The 24067-nt window shown below is 43.5% G+C and overlaps 1 protein-coding gene across 1 annotated transcript in view; it reads right to left on the bottom strand.

Moving 5' to 3' along the window:
• Positions 1–5291: 5291 nt before the first annotated feature.
• The window catches only part of LOC126234556 (glutamate receptor ionotropic, kainate 2-like), a 237767-nt gene continuing 218991 nt past the window's right edge, over positions 5292–24067 (bottom strand). Inside the window, exons 16-17 of the mRNA XM_049943257.1 lie at positions 23426–23688; positions 5292–5912 (exon numbers count right to left, since the gene is read on the bottom strand). Coding sequence (XP_049799214.1) covers positions 5757–5912; positions 23426–23688 — 419 coding nt within the window. The 3' untranslated portion in view covers positions 5292–5756. The remainder of the gene's footprint in view (positions 5913–23425; positions 23689–24067) is intronic.

Genomic DNA, 24067 nt, shown 5'->3' with positions numbered 1-24067 from the left:
TATAAACTGTGATTTAATATTCTGCGCTGCTAAATAAATTTTGAAGGTTGTATTCTTTACGTAAAACAGAGTATCGATGTCAGTCCTAGGATTGACGATAAACTTCAGAAATACAATTACGGAAAAGTGACATATCGATTACGGCTACTCACCATCAACAATAGTTGTTACCCATTGTTTAGTATTTGCTATTTTACCGTCGTTACCCTTTAGAGGCCAACCTGATCTTTCCACAGTGCCATTTTTACTTGCTTCTTAATATGTCCTATAACTACAGATTTGTTGAAAATATGAACTGTTAAATACGCTATTCCACAAATTAAAAACTTCCAGTTATTCTTCATATCTTGAAACTTACTACCGTTGACTTTCACTGAAGGAAAGATACGTAATAATAAAATGAAATCAAAGATTAGAATGTCGAAGCATAGTGTGAATGGTTAAAATGAAATGAACTAAAAATCATCTTCTTGTCTAAAACACTTTACTCTTCCAGAGAACTTCGGTACCTCTCAAAATTTTTTCAGCTCTGATGTTTAGCCACATGTGGAAAAATAGCGGGTCTCATGATGCAGCACTGTTTAGCCGTCACAAAATAAAGCCTCAAAAATCAGTAAATAAAACTATTCTTGTACAGTTGCTCCGAATCGCATATACCAACCGCCCTTTGCTGCGACAACTACTCAAAGTCTATTGGGTATTTGATTTTGTTCTGCTTTTTCGGGCCTCCTTACCTCTCCTTCTAGCCCAACCTTTGTTCTGCAATTACGTCTTCATCGGGGAGCTTCTCCTCAACATTTTTATTTTGTGCTGAACTGTTTTGTACCCTTCTTGCATACACACGTGTGTCACGTATTTTATAGAGACTGAATGAATATATAAGGTGAGTATTTCTTCTCTTATCAAATTAAATATTACATATCTTGCTGTGAATTAATTTGTTTGTCCCCATTCCACTTATTGCGTTTCCTTGAAATTATATAAAACATAAGTCTGTAAAAACAGACAACACAACAGCTGGAAGTCTGTTGGGCATTGAGCCCACAACTCGAGCCACAGAACTAGGAGATTCAAGTAACTCATTCCAAGCTTCATGAATTTGCTGATTTGTCGTGCGTTGACAAATGGGTGGTTCTCACTGAAACGGCGTATCTGCTGATCCTGAGCTTGCGTTGTTTTGCGGCGACGGCCATGAGGCCTCCCATTCAAGTTACCACTCTCTTCCTTTCGTCTGATCCACCTGGCTACCGTCGACTTGTGAAGACCCATAGTTCTCGCTATGTCGGCATTTGAAGATCCCTCTGCATGGAGTATTATAGCGCCCTTGTCTGCCTCAGCCAGATGGGCCATTTAGCGTTGACTGAATGATTCGTCGCGGTTAATATTGGCTGCGGAAACAGCGCTGGCAGGAAACAGACTGCCTCCTCCAAGATGGCAGCCGCAATGCAGTGGCCAAGTATGTGTAACACGGAAATCGATGGCATAAAAGACAGATCGCAAGCCCGTGCCCGTGTCATTACATAGTGGAGCAACTTAGAATCTCTAATTTTTCTCAGAAGTGACTGGTCCACTCTTGTCCTGTCTTATCCTGATAAATATTACATGAAATGAAATGTTTACGTTTTGCATATGCGGCAGGCCTGAGGCAAGAAACATTTCTGAAATATCTGAGGCAACCTGAAGAACACTTCGTGAATATTATCTGTAGAAGGTTGCCTTATAAGAAGGAAAACGTGTTTATCCCCGCTCGCCGTGTTTCCAGGTGGCGCAGTTTACTCGGAGGCATACATAATTCTCGCCGGGCGTAAGAAGCGACTCGACGAGCGAGGGGAACTCGCCAAATGTCATAGGCTGATTGTCCCGAAACTTTGCTCAGTGAAGGAGAGGACAAAATAAGCGAACATGTGTTTCGGCTTATCTGCAGACACTCGACCGTTTCCGAGAAAACGACGGTCAAAGTTATCAACGCGCTGTTGCTCTAGTGTAGATACCTTCTGCAGCCGAGAACGCAATTGAAGCGGTGGCTACCGTCGTTCCTTCTTAACACTGATTCCCGTGTTCGATACCATATTGGGTTTTTTAATTATTTTATTTTCCTGCCTCTCTATCAGAATTATCTACGAATGTTTTTTTCTAAGTTATGTTGAAATAATGTTGTCATTATTCGCCAATTAATTTTATGTGTAATTAATGAATTAAAAAGTAATAAACGAATGAGACAAGCTGATCTAACATCATCTGGGCTGCCTCATGTATCGTTATAACCAAATATTTTATAAATGTTAATCTACATTCAGATCCGATGATGGCACCTTTAGTGTGTTGAAACCGGTTATCCAGTAAACAATATTTAAGCGATCTTGGATTCTGAATTATTTCTACAACAGAGTGATCGCCCCACTACGGACTGTGTGTTCCCTTTTTAACTTATTTCTTTACACAGTAAATTAACTGACGAATAACGACAACAGTGTTTCAACATAAATTGGAATAAACATTCGTAGATAATTCAGAGAGTGAGGGGAAAAAAAAGGAAAAACCGGGTTTCGAACTCGCAGCGCAAAGTTCAGAAATCGCTATGGTAGCCGCAGAGCCACCGCTCCAGTTGAATGCTTACCCGCTAAGAGGTGTCTACACTATAGTAACAGCGCATTGAAAACTTTGACCGTCGTTTTCTCAGAAGCGGTAGAGTGTAAGCAGATAAGCCGAGACACGTGTTCGCTTATTTTGTCCCCGCTTTCACTGAGCGAAGTTTCAGCAAGATCGGGGTATTTCCTCGGGAACACAGGAAGAAACCATAGTAATAATGTAATTCAAGGCTCGCAAGAAAAGATTTAAGTGGTCCTTTTTCCCGCACACTGTTAATGAGTGGGACGGTAGAGAAATAACCCTAACCTTCTGCCAGGCACGTAATTCCGGATTGCCAAGAAATCCTGTTGATGTAGTCATGTAGATGTAACGACGAAATTATGTTTTAATTACGACATGTGACTTTCATTTGATTTAAACATCGAAGTTGTTTGCTGTTTCAAAATGGTTCAAATGCCTCTGAGCACTATGGGACTCAACTGCTGTGGTCATAAGTCCCCTAGAACTTAGAACTACTTAAACCTAACTAACCTAAGGACATCACAACACATCCATGCCCCAGGCAGGATTCGAACCAGCGACCGTAGCAGTCGCACGGTTCCGGACTGCGCGCCTAGAACCGCGAGACCACCGCGGCCGGCTCGTTTGTTGTTTATTTACTTTTTGTTCAATAGTTTCAGGCATATACAAACACCTAGGCGCGTTAAAGTGATATTGAAATAAAGTGTCATGCATGGACCAATAACAATAAGTTCCCACCTACTTGTTATAGTACTGCATTATCTGCCAGCGTATTCAGAAGTGGATATCGCATACGAAGTTCCTAGGGTGTTTGTAATGGATATTGCAGACGACTTCGACAAAGTTTGAATGTAGCTTCGTAAAAGTTCCGTGATCAAACGATCTGAGTTGCTGGAGAATACAGTTTATCCTCACTAGACAGTATATATTATCATTATACATGAGGTGAGTAGGGTTTCGCCGCGTTTCGGTGACCGAGCGGTTCCAGGCGCTTCAGTGACGAACCGCACGGCTGCTTCAGTCGCAGGTTGGAATTCTACCTCGGGCATAGATGTCTGTGATGCCCTTAGGCTAGCTAGGTTTAAGTAGTTCTAGGTCTAGGGGCTGATGACCTAAGCAGTTAGGTCGCATAGTTCTTGAAGCCATTTTTTGACCTTTCGCGTAAATTTTCTTTACATAAACCGTCGTATCTTTTGATTGCGTTGACATAGAAGCTCACTTTTTTACACCAGCAAGGGACCGGTTACAGCAAGAAGTGCGATACATTTCCGCTTATTATGTCCACCCGTTCTGGAGGTAAACGGGTTTTAAGGGTTGGGTAGACCGATAGACGGTCAAGAAAGTGAGACTAGTAGGGTTCCGTTTTTACCGGTTTAGGTGACGAAATCCTAACAACGAAAACACTGAAGATGAGGGCCGCATAAATAACACCCGCTACTCTTTATTCGAAATGTTCTAGTTGCTGTCGATACATAAGCATATTAGTCGTAGCTACGTTTTCGATCCAAATCACGTTTACAGGAATGCAAATAGAATGTATTTGCCTATACACGTGGTAATTCACATCCCAGTATTAATGCCACCGCGTTTTAGAAGTACGAACATTCTCATTGCTAGCTAGCTTAAGAAACACTTCTGCTAATGAACGTTTTCTGGCTGTGGCGAGTCTAGTGGAGAATTCGAAACAATGCAGAATACGTTTGGCAGCTATGTAGCCGTTTATTTCCTGGGGTGGTGCAGAATTATCCTACAAAATTTACTCTCTAATAACAGTAATTTGTTATTTCGATAAACATCCCGAATGATTGTCACATAAGCGGTGACATAAAGGAAGAAAATTCATGTTTTTGAGTCCAGAAAGCTCTATGCAACAGAAACTGCAGGTTTTCATTTCGAAATTGCCTGCTTGTTCATGTCTGGGGTAATAATAGAGGGCTGTTTGCCTAGGTTGTCTGCTAGCATAGTGAAAGGAAGGTCTGGTTTGTTTTCGGTTCTAATCTCTATGGAGGCAGGTAGAATATCAGTAAAGCAATTTTAAGAAATTCTCGCGCACCCAATACGTTTTATCGCTACCTTTATTCTGTACTGGCGCCCTGTGCATGTCAATATGACACTCTTGTAGAATTTCATACATGTTACTGCCTACTTTTTCCGCTTCTGTCAATAATGGAATTGACTTAAGCGTGGCACTGAATGATTTTTAACTGAATTTCGTTATGAATCTTCACGCATTGCTAAATTTGCACACTTTCATGGTAGGTCAGCAACGGTAATCCAGTATGACTGGTCTGAACGTTGACACAGACCGTTTCGCGGCCGAATGCGGATAATATTTTGCTACTTCGTAACGATCTGGGGTTCTTTGTCTTACTGAAACAGTTAAGTCATCTCGATAAGTTGAAATTCATTTTTATTTGTCCAGTTCATACCAATTAGCGTTTGTTCTTTCAGTTCTGTCTTATATTTACGTGTTGTATTTAACACACTAATCAGCATTAATATAGTCTAACAAATTATGGAATACAGTCTAAAAAAGTTCAGATAGTTTGTCAATTTCACGCCTGCGCATAGTATGTTGGTAGCACTTCGTCGCCTTGCCTGTTATGCTGTGTAGCAGACTTTAAAGCCGTGCGGATCAGCATAACGAAAAGGCGAGGGGTCTCGCTCGTTTTGTCCACGACTGTACATCGCGTGTACCTATTTCCGTCCCATTCGGATAATTCTCTGGTGGTACGTCGTCTCTTTTTGTCTTACAATGTACATGGGTCATCTTATCCACCATAAAAAAAGCCAAGTAGACATTTATTTCACCGAATATCAGAATGAGCACAGGCAGAAAATTGAGTCATAGCGTAGAACGTGTGTTCAATACGGCTTTAGACAGTGTGCTACTTGGTGGGTAGCTCACGGTGCGGTTGGAATCAGAGCAGAACACAGACGCTGGACCACTGCTCGGGCATCTGACTGAGGTGACAAGGGGTCAGCCGTCGAAACACTGTCCGCAAAAATTCAGTCGTTAACGCGGCTAGAAACTCGGATACATTAACACAATGAAGAGAAGCGAGCCGCAGGAACGTCAGCAGTGGCACTGTGTGTGTAGCTGAACTGCCCGCCGCCGCCCGCTGCCGGCTGGAGTCCTCGCCCGCCTACTTGCGGCCGCTGCTGCAGAGGCTGCCGTAGTGCAGCCGCGAGTCGCTGCAATCGCTGGGCGCGGGCTCCCGCCGCCGGCGCACCGGCTTCGCGTCCAGGCCGCACTGCACGATGAACCGCAGCTCCGACACCACCGCCTCCCACGGCGTCATCTGCGGCACACACGTCGCAAGTCACATCTCTTTACGAAATTCGCCATGTACACTACTGGCCATTACAATTGCTACACCAAGAAGAAATGCAGATGATAAATGGGTATTCATTGGACAAATATATTATACTAGAACTGACATGTGAATATATTTTCACGCAGTTTGGGTGCGCAGATCCTGAGAAATCAGTACCCAGAACAACCACCTCTGGCCGTAATAACGGCCTTGATGCGCCTGGGCATTGAGTCAAAGAGAGCTTCGATGGCGTGTACAGGTACAGCTGCCCATGCAGCTTCAACACGATACCACAGCTCATTAAGAGTAGTGACTGGCGTATTGTGACGAGCCAGTTGCTCGGCCACCATTGACCAGACGTTTTCAATTGGTGAGAGATCTGGAGAATGTGCTGGCCATGGCAGCAGTCGGAAATTTTCTATATCCAGAGAGGCCCGTACAGGACCTGCAACATGCGGTCGTGCATTATCCTGCTGAAATGTAGGGTTTCGCAGGGATCGAATGAAGGGTAGATCCACGGGTAGTAACAGATCTGAAATGTAACGTCCACTGTTCAAAGTGTCGTCAATGCGAACAAGAAGTGACCGAGACGTGTAAACAATGGCACCCCATACCATCGCGCCGGGTGACACGCCAGAATGGCGATGACGAATACACGCTTCCAATGTGCGTTCACCGCGATGTTGCCAAACACGGATGCGACCATCATGATGCTGTAAACAGAACCTGGATTCATCTGAAAAAATGACGTTTTGCCATTCGTGCACCCAGGTTCGTCGTTGAGTACACCATCGCAGGCGCTCCTGTCTGTGATGCAGCGTCAAGGGTAACCGCAGTCATGGTCTCCAAGCTGATAGTTCATGCTGCTGCAAACGTCGTCGAACTGTTCGTGCAGATGGTTGTTGTGTTGCAAACGTCCCCATCTATTGATTCAGGGATCGGGACGTGGCTGAACGATCCGTTACAGCCATACGGATAAGATGCCTGTCATCTCGACTGCTAGTGATACGAGGCCGTTGGGATCCAGCACGGCGTTCCGTATTATCCTCCTGAATCCACCGATTCCATATTCTGCTAACAGTCATTGGATCTCGACCACCGCGAGCAGCAATGTCGCGATACGATAAACCGCAATCGCGTTAGGCTACAATCCGACCTTTATCAAAGTCGGAAACGTGATGGCACGCATTTCTCCTCCTTACACGAGGCAACACAACAACGTTTCACCAGGCAACGCCGGTCAACCGCTGTTTGTGTATGAGAAATCGGTTGGAAACTTTCCTCATGTCAGGACGTTGTAGGTGTCGCCACCGGTGTCAACCTTGTGTGAATGCTCTGAAAAGCTAATCATTTGCATATCACAGCATCTTCTTCCTGTCGGTTAAATTTCGCGTCTGTAGGACGTCATCTTCGTGGTGTATCAATATTATGGCCAGTAGTGTACCTTGACACAGACACAACCGTTAGAAAATCTCGTCTAAATTATATCAGCCATGGTAATGGTGACTCTCCTCTTTTGCACCTGGCACTTCGTAGCAGTACTTACCAATTTCATTGTTTTTCTTTTGTTTTATTGTTAATAGATGGACAGATTTTTACCTTTATATGAAACATTACCTTGACTACATTAAACAGGTTAGTTAATGTTAATAATTATAATGAAATTTATAATGTATTATAATAATAATCAATAACATCTGATTACTTCCACAAACTGATAAATGTCAAAGAAACCGCTCACTGACCCCAGTAAGCGAACCCGCTAGTCCTTGTTCACAGTACGAGCAGCCCTTAGCGGCTCGCCATCTCACAAGTGTTCGTGACGTCGCCTTTCCGGCTTAGATCTTTTTTAATATGTGACTTGTAGGTACTGCATCTTTTCGCGTCAGTACAAACTTTAGCCGGCCGGAGTGGCCGAGCGGTTCTAGGCGCTACAGTCTGGAGCCGCCCGACCGCTACGGTCGCAGTTTCGAATCCTGCCTCTGGCATGGATGTGTGTGATGTCCTTAGGTTAGTTAGGTTTAAGTAGTTCTAAGTTCTAGGGAACTGATGACCTCAGAAGTTAAGTCCCATAGTGTTCAGAGCCATTTGAACCATTTAGTACAAACTTTAATTCTATTAATGCACTATATACCTAATGTTTTAGTACAGTTAGTCTAATTCTGAAGACGACGCTCATAGTAGCGTCGAAACCAGGTCAATTTTGACTTAATATTTGTGACTGAGGGCTTATTCGTTACTATATAATTCTGACACGGTCACTGAACCTTAGCAGCTATGTTCAAAGTTTTATGTTTAGAGCCTATTACACTTGCAGAAAAATGTGAATCTATGAAAATTGCGCCCAGTGAGATTCGCGCCCAACCAGAAATGTGTGAGATTCGCGCCCAATACCTGCTCCCTTTGTGTCGGGCTTCCCGCGCCCGGGCCGTCCTAATCACCCTAAACTACCTGTTCCTCGGACACAGGGACCTGCCCACCCCTGCCCCCCCCCACCCCCCCCCCACCCACACTCCCCCACTCCCCGGTACTAGGCACAGCCGCCGACTGTTTGATACACAAACACAGCCTTAGTGCCGCTCTGACTGTCGAAGAGTTCACATCGCGCGATTCGTGTATTTTTGACACAGTAGTTCATATATGGAATTTTCAACCACTAATCACGGTAAGCCATGTTGCCACTACGAAGGTTATTCTTACATAGTGAAGAGAACTAAAGAAGATGGAACAGTAACGTGGCGCTGTTCAAGACAGAGAGCAAACCACTGCCGAGGAATGCTGAAAACGAAGGATTCGACAGTGCTTTTGTCATTCGAGCATCAATGTGGACCTCCGGATGTCGCTCGGTTGGAAGTAAGGAAGATTTTGTGTTGTATTGGCAGAAGATCCAACACCGTGTTACGAGAGGAGGCCGAAATGCATGCGTTTTAGCTCACGCAGGCTGGCGTGAGGAGGGAAGAACTATACTGACGTGAGGTCTGGAACATGACAAGGAATTAGAATTCAGAAAGCGGACGTGATTAGTTTCATACTTAACTTTAATCCATTAATGATGAATGTCGCTCTTGACGGTACATGATTCACAATATCAATATCAATAGTAACTGAATATGGCGCCTTGCTAGGTCGTAGCAAATGACGTAGCTGAAGGCTGTGCTAACCTGTCGTCTCTGCAAATGAGAGCGTAAGTAGAGAGTGAACCATCGCTAGCAAAGTCGGCTGTACAACTGGGCAAGTGCTAGGGAGTCTCTAGACTAGACCTGCCGTGTGGCGGCGCTCGGTCTGCAATCACTGATAGTGGCGACACGCGGGTCCGGTGTATACCAACGGAGCGCGGCCGATTTAAAAGCTACCACCCAGCAAGTGTGGTGTCTGGCGGTGACACCACACTTTGAACCACGCAAAGAAGAGGGCAAGAGACGAAGAGACGTCTATTTCAAAAATATATTCAGAGGAGCTGGGTTGCCTGCATAATCGAGGCTATGATTTTGTCACTGAAATGTCAGAGCAGCCAACAACGAAGAGAGCTTTGTACCACCAGCGGGCAAAATCACAGAGAAATGAGAGAGATCCACCGACAAGAGAAGAAATTGGCCTAAAGGCAGATTTACTAGCTATGAACGATGGCAGCAGTTTTCCGTTAAGCGACGACAAACTAGGAGAGAGGATAATAGTTTTTAGCGGAAGGGCAGGAAGAGAGGCTCTAAGGAGTAAACAAGACTTTTTTATGGATGCTACTTCCAAGTGCTGCAGCAAACAGTTTTCGCAGATATACACCATTCACGCCGACATTGGGAGTACAAATAATGAGACAAACATCTATCCAGTTGCCTTTGCACTACTGCCAAACAAAAGAAAAGAGACGTACATCCGTCTTTTCCGAAATTTGATGGAAAAAATTCCAGAATGGAAACCTGCAAACGTGACCGTAGACTTCGAATCAGCTGCGATTTCAGCAATTAAAGTTGTATTTCCGACAGCTGAAGTGCATGGATGTTATTTCCATATGAGAAAGTGTCTCTGGAGAAAAGTTCAAGAGCTAGGACTTACTCATGAATACAAAGAACGTGAAGAAGTGAGACAACATGTTCGCATGTGTGCTACACTGGCGTTTCTACGGCCTGAAGATGTATGTGATGGTTGGCTGGAGATACATTCACATGCACCGGATATCCCCAAACTTTCTGAATTTTTTGACTACTTCGTAGATAGATGGTTGGAGAATTAAGAAACCCCTATCAACCTTTGGAGTTGCTACAAACGGCGCCACCAAACAACCAACGCTGTAGAAGGTTGGTACCACAAAATTAATAACATGCTTGCTAAACCAAATCCGAAAATTAATGACGTTATTAGGTGTTTGAAAAGAGAAGCAGAAAATTCGGCGTGCGCCTTAATGAGGGCAGAACTAAGTATGGAAGGTAAACGGAAAAAACAGTCTACATGAAACGTGATGAAAGGTTGGGAAAAATAGTAAAAAAATACGAAGAGGATGGTGAGATCAAGGATTGCTTGAAAGCCATATCCTACCTACAAAAACGACTGAATTTATCAGAAGATGTATATAGATACAATAGTGTTTAAATGTAAATAGCAACTTATATAAAAATAATAAAAATTTTAAAAAAATGTTGATGATACTTATAAGCTGATTTTAAACACTCCTAAATTACTTTTGCTCTTTAGCCAATCCAAAACCTGGATAAAGTGTGATGGAAATCAGATTATTTTTAAAATACAGTATATGTGTTTTACAATACACCAAAACAAAAGCGAACCCTTTTCAGAGTCAACCCTTTACAATTATACTTCTCATTCAAGAGTCACCACCCCAATTCCTCGCTAGTTTTTATAAATTAAAAGTTAAAATTGAGTGACATTACTAATCGCTAAGTATAGAGTCACTTGATATTTCTGAGTATTCAAGAAGTGTAGTTGTCATAATAAGAGGTGGCCGTGCGGTTCTAAGCGCTACAGTCTGGAACCGCGCGACCACTACAGTCGCAGGTTCGAATCCTGCCTCGGGCATGGATGTGTGTGATATCCTTAGGTTAGTTAGGTTTAAGTAGTTTTAAGTTGTAGGGGACTGATTACCTCAGAAGTTAAGTCCCATAGTGCTCAGAGCCTTTTTGTTATAATGATATTGATAATGACTGCTGTATGGTACTGCAAGTGAAGCAAAAGAATGTAACCTCTTGTATTTACTCTCTCTCTCTGTCTGACGGCTGAAAACTCCAGCTCGGAAACCTCCAGGTAGCGTCCTTCAACTCTTTTGTCTGCCGGGCAAGGGGATTAGCGGACCCGTCCTCGATCCTTTCTGGGCGCGAATCTCACTGGGCGCGTTTTTCAGTACACCGAAAAATGTACGCCTCGGAATATCCATCGATGAAAATCAAATTAGGGCACTACACCAGTATCAGGCCGTCAGTCCTCTATGCAGGAGAGTGCCGATCCCTAACGAGGAAGACCCAGATAAGAATCCTCGAATTACAAGATAGGAAGTTTCTGCGAAAGATAGTGGGACCGAGGATACTATCGGGTGGGAGGCAGTGCTACAGACCTAATTCTGAACTCTACCAACACCAAGAGAACTCTACCAACACCAAAAGAACCTCAGCGATGGAATCACAAGAAGATGACTAGCTTTCTGTGGCCACCAGTACAGAACGGGCGCCCATAGGCTGTACTATAAGATCTTCAAAGTAGCCAACGACGATACAGACAATAGATCCCTGAAGATCACCCAAATAGAGGAAGACCTTGCAGTACTTTGCGTTAAGCAGCACTTAAATAACAGGGCTGACTACCACTTAGCTATTCAAATCAGGCCCTTCCAGAAATTAACCACAATGACACAAGGAAATCGTCAAAGGGTAGCGAGATAGAGTTCAGCAGGAAAAGAAGGATTACTGGGCTAGCAGTAAAGCTCAAGGTGCTAACAAGGAAGCAGCTACTAAGCGTCACCAAGAACACCAAAAGTGACAGACGACAAAAGCACAGAGAAAGTGCAAGCACCGTGGTCCAAGAGTTGTCCAAATGAGTTGAAAAAATTATAAAATTGTCAAATATTCGTGAAACTCTAATAAAAACGATATCTAAAGTGAACTTTATGGAAGAAACATCTCAGCCGTTTAATGTAAAAAGTGTTAGACAGGGGACAGCTTATCACATTCGTAGTTCAGCTGTGCTTTACGAAATATTTAAAGGATCTGGAATTTGCAGCTATAAAAGCATAAAACTGAACCGATAATGCTGGGGAGAAAATCAGATGGTATTAAGATTAACCGTATAGCCATTGCAGACGATTTTGCAATATTTTCAGGAAATTTGACAGCTGCAGTAACTTAAATAAATCTTCTGGAAAAAATAGCCAACAGAACTAGTCTCAAAATTTCAGCTGAGAAAATGATATTAGTGACAAATATACAAAATTCTCCAAAATACGTAGAAACATAAACAGATAAAATACAGCGAATTAATAAACGTGAATATCTTGCAAAAACTGCACTGCATAACTGAGTAGTAAAATTTGAGAGAGCTGTGCGAGTTAATAAAATAGAAAGACCGCATAGATCAATTAACAATACACATACGTAGACTCACCTCAGATGATGTTGCCCGCAGCTGGCAACGAAACGTCAGGGAGAAGTATTTCTACTATTGGACCACGGCCTCTTAGCCCGGAAGTTTTAATTACTGAAGACGCCGGCCGTGAAAGCCTACACGCTATGATTAATACACATACGTGTTATATTGGAAGTGGGTGGTTAGGGACAGTAAGCCTTCCCTGGTGCGAATACACCATCACTAAAATGCTAGGTAAAAGTTTAGCACAAAAAAAATATCCACCTAATGACGATGTACCGTCACTGCCCTCGGTTAATTGATGTGTACAGTAGAAAATTATCGGCGGTGCATCTAGTAATGGTACTAGGCACCGACGTGAATATACCTATCGGCAATTGGTTGTTGTTATGTTACGCAGCAGTGCAGCTATGGTTGACAGCAGAGCAGCTATCGTTGAATCAGTGAAGTTCTATGGACATTTTAGAGTGGAAGGAGGGAATCAAAATTACATATAATTGTGTTCTCATGGGCAGAGGAAAGTACCAGCCATTTATCAGCGAGGTTAAATCGCTAAAATCTGATAGACAGGTGGAAACGACACGAGTATTTGAAAAGATGTGAACTACTTGAGGTCAATGGAATAACAGAAATTAATACAATCTGTTACTGAAGAAGGCAAGATTTAAGTACAAAGTTTATGATGAAGAACTGTATGATATTCTGCATGATGCTCATGTAATGACTGGCCACACTGGACGCGACCGAATGACAAAATCCTTAAAGTCAAAATACCATAATATAACTTACAGAGATGTCCAGATTATTCTTAACTTACGTGAGCATTGTTCACAGATACAAAAAATTCAGAATAAGGAATGGTAGTGAGTTCCGTGCTGTTCAAAGAGTTGAATACAAGATGTCAAGCTGATCTCATAGACTTTCAATTGCAACCAGATGGAGACTTAAATTCATAACTGTTTATCAGGATCATCTCACTAAATTCTTTGTTTTCAGGGCAATGAAGTTAAAACCAGCTGAGGACGTGTACGAAAACGTTGTTGACACCTTCTGGCAAATTAAAACTGTGTGCCGGACCGAGACTCGAATTCGGGACCTTTGCCTTTCGCCTGCAACTGCTCTACCATCTGAGCTACCCAAGCACGACTCACGCCCCGTCGTCACAGCTTTACTTCTGCCAGTACCTCGTCTCCTACCTTCCAAACTTTACAGAAGCTCTCCTGCGAACCTTGCAGAACTAGCACTCCTGAAAGAAAGGTTATTGCGGAGACATGGCTTAGCCACAGCCTGGGGGATGTTTCCAGAATGAGATTTTCAATCTGGAGCAGAGTGTTCGCTGATATGAAACTTCATATCAGCGTAGTTCCATATCAGCGAACACTCCACCGCAGAGTGAAAATCTCATTCTAGAAACATCCCTTACGCTGTGGCTAAGCGATATCTCCGCAATATCCTTTCTTTCAGGAGTGCTATTTCTGCAAGGTTCGCAGGAGAGCTTCTGTAAAGTTTGGAAGGTAGGAGACGAGGTACTGGCAGAAGTAAAGCTCTGAGGACGGGGCGTGAGTCTTGCTTGGGTAGCTCAGATGGAGCTGGCACGGTAGCTCAGCGTATTCGGTCAGAGGGTTAGCTCCCTCTGTAATAAAAAAAAAACTGAGCTATTAAATCAACAACGAACTTAAACGGATGTCTTACGACGTCCGCCCCGAGCAGATGCAACGAACAAAATCGAACAAAATGAGATTTAAAAAAAAAAGATGGTAGAGCAATTGCCCACGAAAGGCAAAGGTCCCGAGTTCGAGTTCGGTCTGGTACACTGTTTTAATCTGCCAGGAAGTTTCATATGAGCGAACACTCCGCTGCAGAGTGAAAATGCCATTCTGGAAACGTTACTGAGATTTCTCCGTTGTCAGGCTCTCCCAGAGCTGCCGTCAGACAATGGTCGAGAGTTTGTTAGCAAAATGATGAGCAGCTTAATAAACCTATGACCAATTTAAGGATTGTGCACTGTAAACCTAGACACAACCGGAGCCAAGGCAGTGTAGAGTGAGCAAATCAGGGCATAGAAAATACGTTAACTACATGGATGCAGATGCACAACACCGCCGAGTGGAGCCCTGCACAAAGATTTATGCAGTTAATGAAGAACAGCGCTGTAAATTCTGAAATTAAAAGGTCCCCGAACGAAACGATGTTTGGGTGCCCTCCTAAACAATGTTTGCCTTCACAAAATTTACCTCCTGAAGTATTGGCCAACGTTCACTCTGAGGAGATCTTCAAAATATAATTAATCGAGTGAGTGCAAGCCGTGAGAAACAGACTGAAACGTTGCAGGATAATGACTGTAGCAAATCTCCAGTTCAAGAGGATAACACACCAACAGGAACAGCGGTTAAGAAGAAAGAGAAAGAATGTGTTCCAGACAATAATGAATACTCCCAGAATTAATCTCACGTGTCAGCTCGTGCTATTAAAAAGCGCAGAACTGAAGCGTGCAAATGCTTAGAGCAACAAGCACTAAGAATACAGCCGTGCTCGGATCGTCTTTTGTCGCCAGTGGAAAAGAGATGTACAGCAAGGAGAAGTGGAAGAGGAAGTGCACCGTCGATCTTCGGAGTCGTCTTCGAGACAAGGGCTGATCGCTTCTAGCGAATCGGAACGAGAGACGGTGTGCTGAACCAGGTTTTGTGTTTAAGTATTTCTGGAAGGTGCGATATGATATGCGACTGCGACTACACCTGTGACAACATTTGGTTTGATGGCCCAGTTCAGTACTTGCCCTCTTAGAATAATGTCAGAGGAAGAAGTCCCAGCTGAGAAAACTGTTGCCCTGAGGACAGGTGCGACGTCTCAGTCGACGGAAAGCGGCCAGGGAGTCTTCAAATGCAACTGTCGCCACAAATGTCGGGCTCTGGATTTGCTTTACCAAGGGAAAAAATGTGTTTTGCAACTCTAATTGCCATGGTACAAGTCATTCTCGCAATAAATTAATTTAATATAATATGACTATGCTTTCAAATTGCAGTTCATGAAATCCAGCTTTCGAAATATGGGTGTGTTTTGTTATTGTAGTACCATGAGTTTTATATAATACGACTATGTTTTCAAATTTCAGCTTATAAACAGCAACTTTCTAAATATGACTGTGTTTTGCTACTGAAACCATCGTTCACGTGTCTTCCCACTGACAGTGGTGGTATATGTCCACTAGCGATGATGCACTATCCACAGTGAATGTGTATTGTTCGGACAAACTTGAATGACTGAAGGAGTCAGTGGCGGTGCACCATCACCAGATGGTATGCGTTCCCTGAAGCATCCAGTTCCACTATAACATACACAACAAGAAATGCTTGTCCTGAAAAAAAGTGAAATGCTATTCTACAACAGTACGAGCCGAATGTTTACGTGCACGTGAATGCTTAACGATGGACTATAAGTTTTTCGAATGGCATGGTCGAAAGACGGATTATTAGGAAAACCGATAGAAACTCTGGATAGTTGGAATATGAGAAGCAATGAAGAGATCTGCCAAAATATTCAGAAAATGTAAAAGTAGTGGCAAAGCGAAGATTAATCTTCTCTGGGCACCTCAGCTGAATGAATGAGTCTAACGAAACAAATATTCCTCCATTTCTGGAAAAAGAGGTCATCAGTGCCATGGATTACAAAAATAAGAAAATAACAGGAAGAATCAACATCAAAGAATTGTAAATAACAGAAAGAACTTTTTCTATGAATAAAATACTCAATTTTGGACGTTATCGCCCTTCACTTTTCGTAACGTTGCACCAGTTCTTTCAGCCCCCTTGCACAGATATTTCCCGCCTGAGAACTTAACAAGTTGACAACGACGGCGTTTAACTGCTCGTCATCTTCAAAAAATCGTCCACCAAGGCACTGTTTCAAATAAGAATGAATTACTGGGCGCTGGGTACAAAATAGGGACTGTAGAGAGTTGATTGACAGAGGCCCAATGGAAATGCTTAATCTTGTCTTTGTACGTGTAACGATACATACACGCGGTTGTCAAGGAGGAGGATTATTTAGGACAACAGTTACCCCGTCATTGGTTCTGGATGGCACGTCTAGAGTTTAGTGAGCTTTTGGCAGTAGACGTCGGCAACTCAGCATCTCCGCTATATTGTGTGCAGCAACTTCCCTTTTTCATAATATTGTTGCATTCCATCCTGGATTTTCCACTGTTCGAGTAATAAGTATAAATTTTTCGATTTTGACGGAGTTCATTGGAATCACAGCACTGACTTGTTTTCATTCTGTGTTGTAAGATGTCCACATCTGGTCGCCCTTAACAATGTAGAGAAACGAATCATCTCCACGTTATCGATAGTGGTCGAAAAACGCTCGTCCGCTTCACATTCTCTGCTCTTTGTTTCGCTCAGTAAGCTATGTGTGCTGACCTTTCACACAATTTTCGGTATCTCAGATATTTTGTTACAATCGTGTGAACAGTGGTGCTTCCAAAATGAGCAAATTTACAAGCCAGAGCACCAGTCAATCGATGATCGGATGTCAGTTTATGGTCCTCAGGTTGCTCGATTTCATCGGTCTGCGAACTGAGCTTGCACCTCCATTCTTCATAACGCAAATTTGTGAGCCTGCTTTTAAAAGTCTCGATACCCTTGTCTAACGTTTCATCACTTATTGCTGTGGACCTACAAACCAGCACATATCGGATTAACGGAAGAGAGAGAGAGAGAGAGAGAGAGAGAGAGAGATTTCCGAAAGTTGCCTGCTAATCAGAGCGAGAGTGGCGTTGAATTGTTCAACGAATGCTAATGGGATGAAACTGCTGTGTATTACAGTGAAACTCGCTCTCAAAATTCTGGTAGTCCATGATATAAGATGAACATCAACAAAAGCAAAACGAAGATAATGGAATGTAGTCGAATTAAGTCGGGTGATGCTGAGGGAATTAGATTAGGAAATGAGACACTTAAAGTAATAAAGGAGTTTTGCTATTTGGGGAGCAAAATAACTGATGATGGTCGAAGTAGAGACGGTATAAAATGTAGACTGGCAATGGCAAGAAAAGCGTTTCTGAAGAAGAGAAATTTGTTAACATCGAGTATAGATTTAAGTGTCAAGAAGTCGTTTCTGAAAGTATTTGTATGGAGCGTAGTCATGTATGGAAGTGAAACATGGACGATAACTAGTTTGGACAAGAAGAGAATAGAAGCTTTCGAAATGTGGTGCTACAGAAGAATGCTGAAGATTAGATAGGTAGATTACATAGCTAATGAGGAGATATTGAACAGAATTGGGGAGAAGAGGAATTTGTGGCACAACTTGACTAGAAGAAGGAACCGGTTGGTAGGATATGTTCTGAGGCATCAAGAGATCACAAATTTAGCATTGGAGGGCAGCGTGGAGGGTAAAAATCGTAGAGGAGGGAGACCAAGAGATGAATACATTAAGCAGATTCAGAAGGATGTAGGTTGCAGTAAGTACTGTGAGATGAAGAAGCTTGCACAGGATAGAGTAGCATGGAGAGTTGCATCAAATCAGTCTCAGAACCGAAGACCACAATAACAACAATGTTACAATGCGAATCAAGAAACATACGAGGGGTATTCAGTAAGTGATGCAACACTTTCTTTCTGAAATCTGATTGGTTTTATTCAGGATTTGAATATATCATATTATTCGTCACTCTTTTGGCTACAAAATCCTACCTTTCAAATACAATCACCGTTCAATGTTCAATGCGAGATATTTATCCCACCTTACGGGGGGGGAGGCTGTATGCCCACATGCAACCGCTCAACTGGCCGATGGTGGAGCTAATGTCTTGCTGCATCAGTGACTTCCCCGCTATCCACGTACTGCTTCCTGTGGAGTGCGTCCTTTATGTCAAAAGGTGCGAGATCCGGGCACTAGGGTTGATGGGGAAGAGCAGTCCAACGAAGTGTGTCGCACTATCAGACAGAGACGTCCAGTTGTGCAGCGAGGTGTTTCACTGTGATCTGTCGATGACCTCGAGTGGAAGTGTCCGCACCTTCCAACAACTGCAGGAGTCACAGCTGTGTGCGGCCGGCCGGCGCACGGGAGATCGGACAGGTTTGCGCCAACTTGTTGCGATGATGACAGACGACTCACACAACGACTCCCCGTGATTTTATTTGCTGCCAGGTCTCCGTAGACATTGTGCAAGCGCCTAAGAAAATTTCCGATGCTCTGCTTTTCTACCAAAAGAAACTCTACATCTACATCTACATTCATACTCCGCAAGCCACCCAACGGTGTGTGGCGGAGGGCACTTTACGTGCCACTTTCATTACCTCCCTTTCCTGTTCCAGTCGCGTATGGTTCGCGGGAAGAACGACTGTCTGAAAGCCTCCGTGCGCGCTCTAATCTCTCTAATTTTACATTCGTGATCTCCTCGGGAGGTATAAGTAGGGGGAAGCAATATACTCGATACCTCATCCAGAAACGCACCCTCCCGAAACCTGCCGAGCAAGCTACACCGCGATGCAGAGCGCCTCTCTTCCAGAGTCTGCCACTTGAGTTTGCTAAACATCTCCGTAACGCTATCACGGTTACCAAATAACCCTGTGACGAAACGCGCTGCTCTTCTTTGGATCTTCTCTATCTCCTCCGTCAACCCGATCTGGTACGGATCCCACACTGATGAGCAATACTCAAGTATAGGTCGAACGAGTGTTTTGTAAGCCACCTCCTTTGTTGATGGACTACATTTTCTAAGCACTCTCCCAATGAATCTCAACCTGGCACCCGCCTTACCAACAATTAATTTTATATGATCATTCCACTTCAAATCGTTCCGCACGCATACTCCCAGATATTTTACAGAAGTAACTGCTACCAGTGTTTGTTCCGCTATCATATAATCATACAATAAAGGATCCTTCTTTCTATGTATTCGCAATACATTACATTTGTCTATGTTAAGGGACAGTTGCCACTCCCTGCACCAAGTGCCTATCCGCTGCAGATCTTCCTGCATTTCGCTACAATTTTCTAATGCTGCAAATTCTCTGTATACTACAGCATCATCCGCGAAAAGCCGCATGGAACTTCCGACACTATCTACTAGGTCATTTATATATATTGTGAAAAGCAATGGTCCCATAACACTCCCCTGTGGCACGCCAGAGGTTACTTTAACGTCTGTAGATGTCTCTCCATTGATAACAACATGCTGTGTTCTGTTTGCTAAAAACTCTTCAATCCAGCCACACAGCTGGTCTGATATTCCGTAGGCTCTTACTTTATCAGGCGACAATGCGGAACTGTATCGAACGCCTTCCGGAAGTCAAGAAAAATAGCATCTACCTGGGAGCCTGTATCTAATATTTTCTGGGTCTCATGAACAACTAACGCGAGTTGGGTCTCACACGATCGCTGTTTCCGGAATCCATGTTGATTCCTACATAGTAGATTCTGGGTTTCCAAAAACGACATGATACTCGAGCGAAAAACATGTTCTAAAATTTACAACAGATCGACGTCAAGTCTGTACATAGAATTTTACTTTCGAATTCACTGAACGCTTCTCGCGTAGCCCTCCTTACGCTAACTTTGACATCGCTTAGCTTCTGTTTGTCTGAGAGGTTTTGGCTGCATTTAAACTTGGAGTGTAGCTCTCTTTGCTTTCGCAGTAGTTTCCTAACTTTGTTGTTGTACCACGGTGGGTTTTTCCCGTCCCTCACAGTTTTACTCGGCACGTACCTGTCTAAAACGCATTTTACGATTGCCTTGAACTTTTTCCATAAACACTCAACACTCAACGACTCCTCTCTGCTTCAGGCGCACCACCGTTAAAGACACCATTGTGAAGGCTACGTATAGCGCCGTCACTAATCGGAACTTCATGGAACAATTGGGGCTAACGCGGGAATGGTCCACGATGTATCACAACAATTTTTTTAATTTTTAAACCGATCTTGGCCGAGAAAAAAATTTATTGCGTTACTTACCGATCGCCCCTCGTACCATATCGACAATGCAGTATGACAGTCAAGACATCGATGTATCAAACTGACAAGTAACAATTAAAATTTACTATCATCTGCCAGACTCACTGATCTTAATATTTCTTTTAAGTACTGATTTCAAAAATTAGACGTTACTCTAGCAGCTCAGAAGTTATTTCATAACTTATTGGTCTGCAAAAACATGAACGTGTAACTCAAGGAATAATCTAGTTTTAATTTCTAACGAAGCTATTATCCTTAACATTAACAAAATTTTTCATACACAATGTGACACTTGCGACATAGAATAATATGACATAAGTCCTGTTCCAGATAATAATGACTTGGAATAACTATAAGTATGAAACCCCAATTAAAGTTCACACGAAGTTTATATTGTAAAATTATCCAGAACACTAACGTGCCTCTTTTTTATCCGACCAGTGTCATGCGTAAATACGATGAAAGAAAAACTAGTTAAATTCAGGCTCATACAAGGTAATATCAATTTCTCTTCATTCAGCACGGTCGCGAGATGATCGGTGACACTCTCTAACTGCAACACACGACGCGATGTGTGTACAAGCCGTTTTTAGGATGTACTGTACATTAAAATATATGTCTGTTAGATGTCTACAGAAACTGTATTTTTTTTCCTTTCATGTAAAGAGTGAACACAGGGAGAATGTGTGACGCCTTTGAAGGCGGACCGCACTGTAGAGTATGTGGTTGCAAGACGCAGCGCGCCGTAGGCCATCGTCCCTGATCTTTCATGAGATTTTTATCCACAGACCACAGCTAGCATAAACTCCGTATGACGTCAGATTACTGAAACCAACACCTAAGTCAAGTGACTCGGGGTACGAAGCCAAGTATGTTGTTACGCATTTATAGTGCACAGTTTATGACATTTTTGTTACAGATTAAATGTTGTGCTTTTTACTAGAAACATATCTTCATTGCACAACATATTGTTCAAAACATTGAGATTTCATTCACGAAATTAACATATAATTTAAGATCATATGATGAAATATCGTTCATCAAAATTTTATTCCAGCTTCAACGTACAGGTGAATACTTCCGGTCTGAGCGCTACCGAAGCTGCTTGCAGTGTTCATATGAACCGAAAAAGATGGAGAGAGTTTATTATTCAGTTTACTCCCCAGTCGCAAGGAACGGATCGCTAGCTCAGTTACACTAATCTTGTGGAAGTTTATGTCCTTGGCGTTGCGAGAGGCACCATTCTACCATTTGCAAACCACATAAATTTTCAAATCTGGAAACCCAGCTGTTTTAGACTACGGATCTCGTGACGGTAACGACATACGATGGTGAGTCAAATGAAAACCTTAAATTTGTAATACCCAATCGAAATTTCGCGCCGTTATCCGGTAAGTTGGTAAGCGTGCTACAAACAGCGTGCAGAATGGCCTGAAGGTGGCAACATAGTGCAGATGCACACATACCGTCGCAGTATCACTATAAAGATGGCCGCCCCGCTTGCGACTTGCACCAGGGAAGAACAGTGTTCTGTTATTCGGTTTTTGCGTAGTGAAGGTGTGACACCTATTGAAATGCACCGACGAATGAAGGTTCAGTACGGTGATGCATGTTTGTCACAGCAGCAAGTCTACGAATGGAGCAGGAAGTTCGCAAATTGTGTGACTTCAGTGGAAGATGCTCCTCGTCCAGGTCAGGCACGAGTTGTGACTCCACAGAACATTGCAGCAGTTGAAGCCATAGTGAAGGAAAACCGCCGAGTGACACTGAATGACATTGCAGCATGTTTACAGATTAGTCATAGTTCAACACACCACGTTGTGCATGATGTGCTCCAGTTTCACAAAGTGTCTGGAAGATGGGTGCCACGCCAGCTGACTCCTGAAATGAGAGAACGACATGTTGATGCTTGTGAAGAACTTCTTCGGCGCTTTAAACGAGAAGGTGATGGCTTCCTTGAAAGAATCGTTACTGGGGACTAAACCTGGGTTCACTTCCACCAACCGGAAACGAAGAGAGCGAGCAAGGAATGGCGCCATTCCTCATCACCAAAACCAAAGAAGTTTCGAACAGAACCATCAGCAGGCAAGGTTATGCTGACTCTCTTTTGGGACGAAAAAGGCGTCATTTTGGAGCATTACATGCCTAGAGGGATCACTGTCACTAGTGCATCATACACAGATTTCCTAAAAAATCATCTGCGGCCTGCAATCAAATCAAAGCGATGTGGATTGTTGTCAGCAGGTGTCCTTTTGCAGCATGACAATGCAAGGCCCCACACTGCCCGTACAAAAGTTGCAACTATCACAGACCTGCATTTTGAGTGTCTTCCTCATCCACCATACTCACCAGACCTTGCCCCAAGTGATTTCCATATGTTTGGACCACTCAAAGACGCAATGGGAGAAAAGAAGTTCCGTTCTGATAAAGAGGTAAGCCACGCGGTGTATGAGTGGTTGCGCGGACTACCAAAAGAATTTAACCGAGCGAGGTGGCGCAGTGGTTAGACATTGGACTCGCATCCGGAAGGACGATGGCTCAATCCCGCGTCCGGCCTTCCTGATTTAGGTTTTCCGTGATTTTCCTAAATCATTCCAGGCAAATGCCGGGATGGTTCCTCTGAAAGGGCACGGCCGACTTCCTTCCCCATCCTTCCCTAATCCGATGAGAACAATGACCTCGCTGTCTGGTCTCCTTCCCCCAACAACCCCAACCAAAAGAATTTTTTTCTGAAGGAATTTATGCACTTCGTAAGCGCTGGAGGACTTGCACTGAGCGTGGGGGAGATTATGTTGAAAAGTGATACAGCTTTGTACCACTTCTGCACAATAAATAATATTTAAAAAAATATTTAAGATTTTCATTTGACTCACCGTCCTAGTTACTGGGCATAAAACGGTGGAGCGTTTAGTAGTGTGTAACACGAGAATGCGCGAATACTTGAACGGCACTGACCATTTCCTCTACAGCGATCTTTCGGCAGTTCCAGAGGAATTCCAACACGGAGACGGCGAAGGCGATGAGCGTGCCGAAGAAGAGCACGAGGAAGACGCCGCCCACGTTCAGGATGCCCAGCTCGGTGCTGTTCTTGTCCGGGTCGTCCTCGTCGCACTTCTGGCCTTCGGGCGCCTTCCACCAGCGGTTCTTGAGCGCGCTCAGGTTGCCGCGCTCCTGCAGCTGCAGCACCGCACCGCTCACCGCCGTCCGGTACGGTGAGTCTGCATCGGGAGGAGAACAATGTGTGAGCAGTTCTGAGCAAAGCCCTTCAGTAACATTTCTAGAAACTGCACTCTGGAGCGAAGTGAACGCCGATTTTGAAACTTTCTGACAGATTTGAACTTGTACGGGAAGAGGAATCGACGGAAGTGCATCTGTGAGGGCGGGTCGTGAATCGTGCTTGGATAGCTCAGGTGATAAAGCACTTGCCCGCGAAAGGCAAAGGTCCCATTTTCGAGTCCCTATCCGGCACACAGGGTTAATATGCCATAAAGTTTCAACTAGGTTTCTAAAGGAAGTACAAATGCGGTGTAACTATCAGTATATGGAATCCATGTTATCAAGGAATAGAAAACACGATGGGAAAACGAAGTCGAAAAA

Source organism: Schistocerca nitens, chromosome 2, assembly GCF_023898315.1.
Source record: "Schistocerca nitens isolate TAMUIC-IGC-003100 chromosome 2, iqSchNite1.1, whole genome shotgun sequence".
NCBI classification, from domain to species: Eukaryota; Metazoa; Arthropoda; class Insecta; order Orthoptera; family Acrididae; genus Schistocerca; species Schistocerca nitens.
Note: the sequence above shows the minus strand (reverse complement) of the source record. Positions and strands in the feature narration are given on the sequence as shown.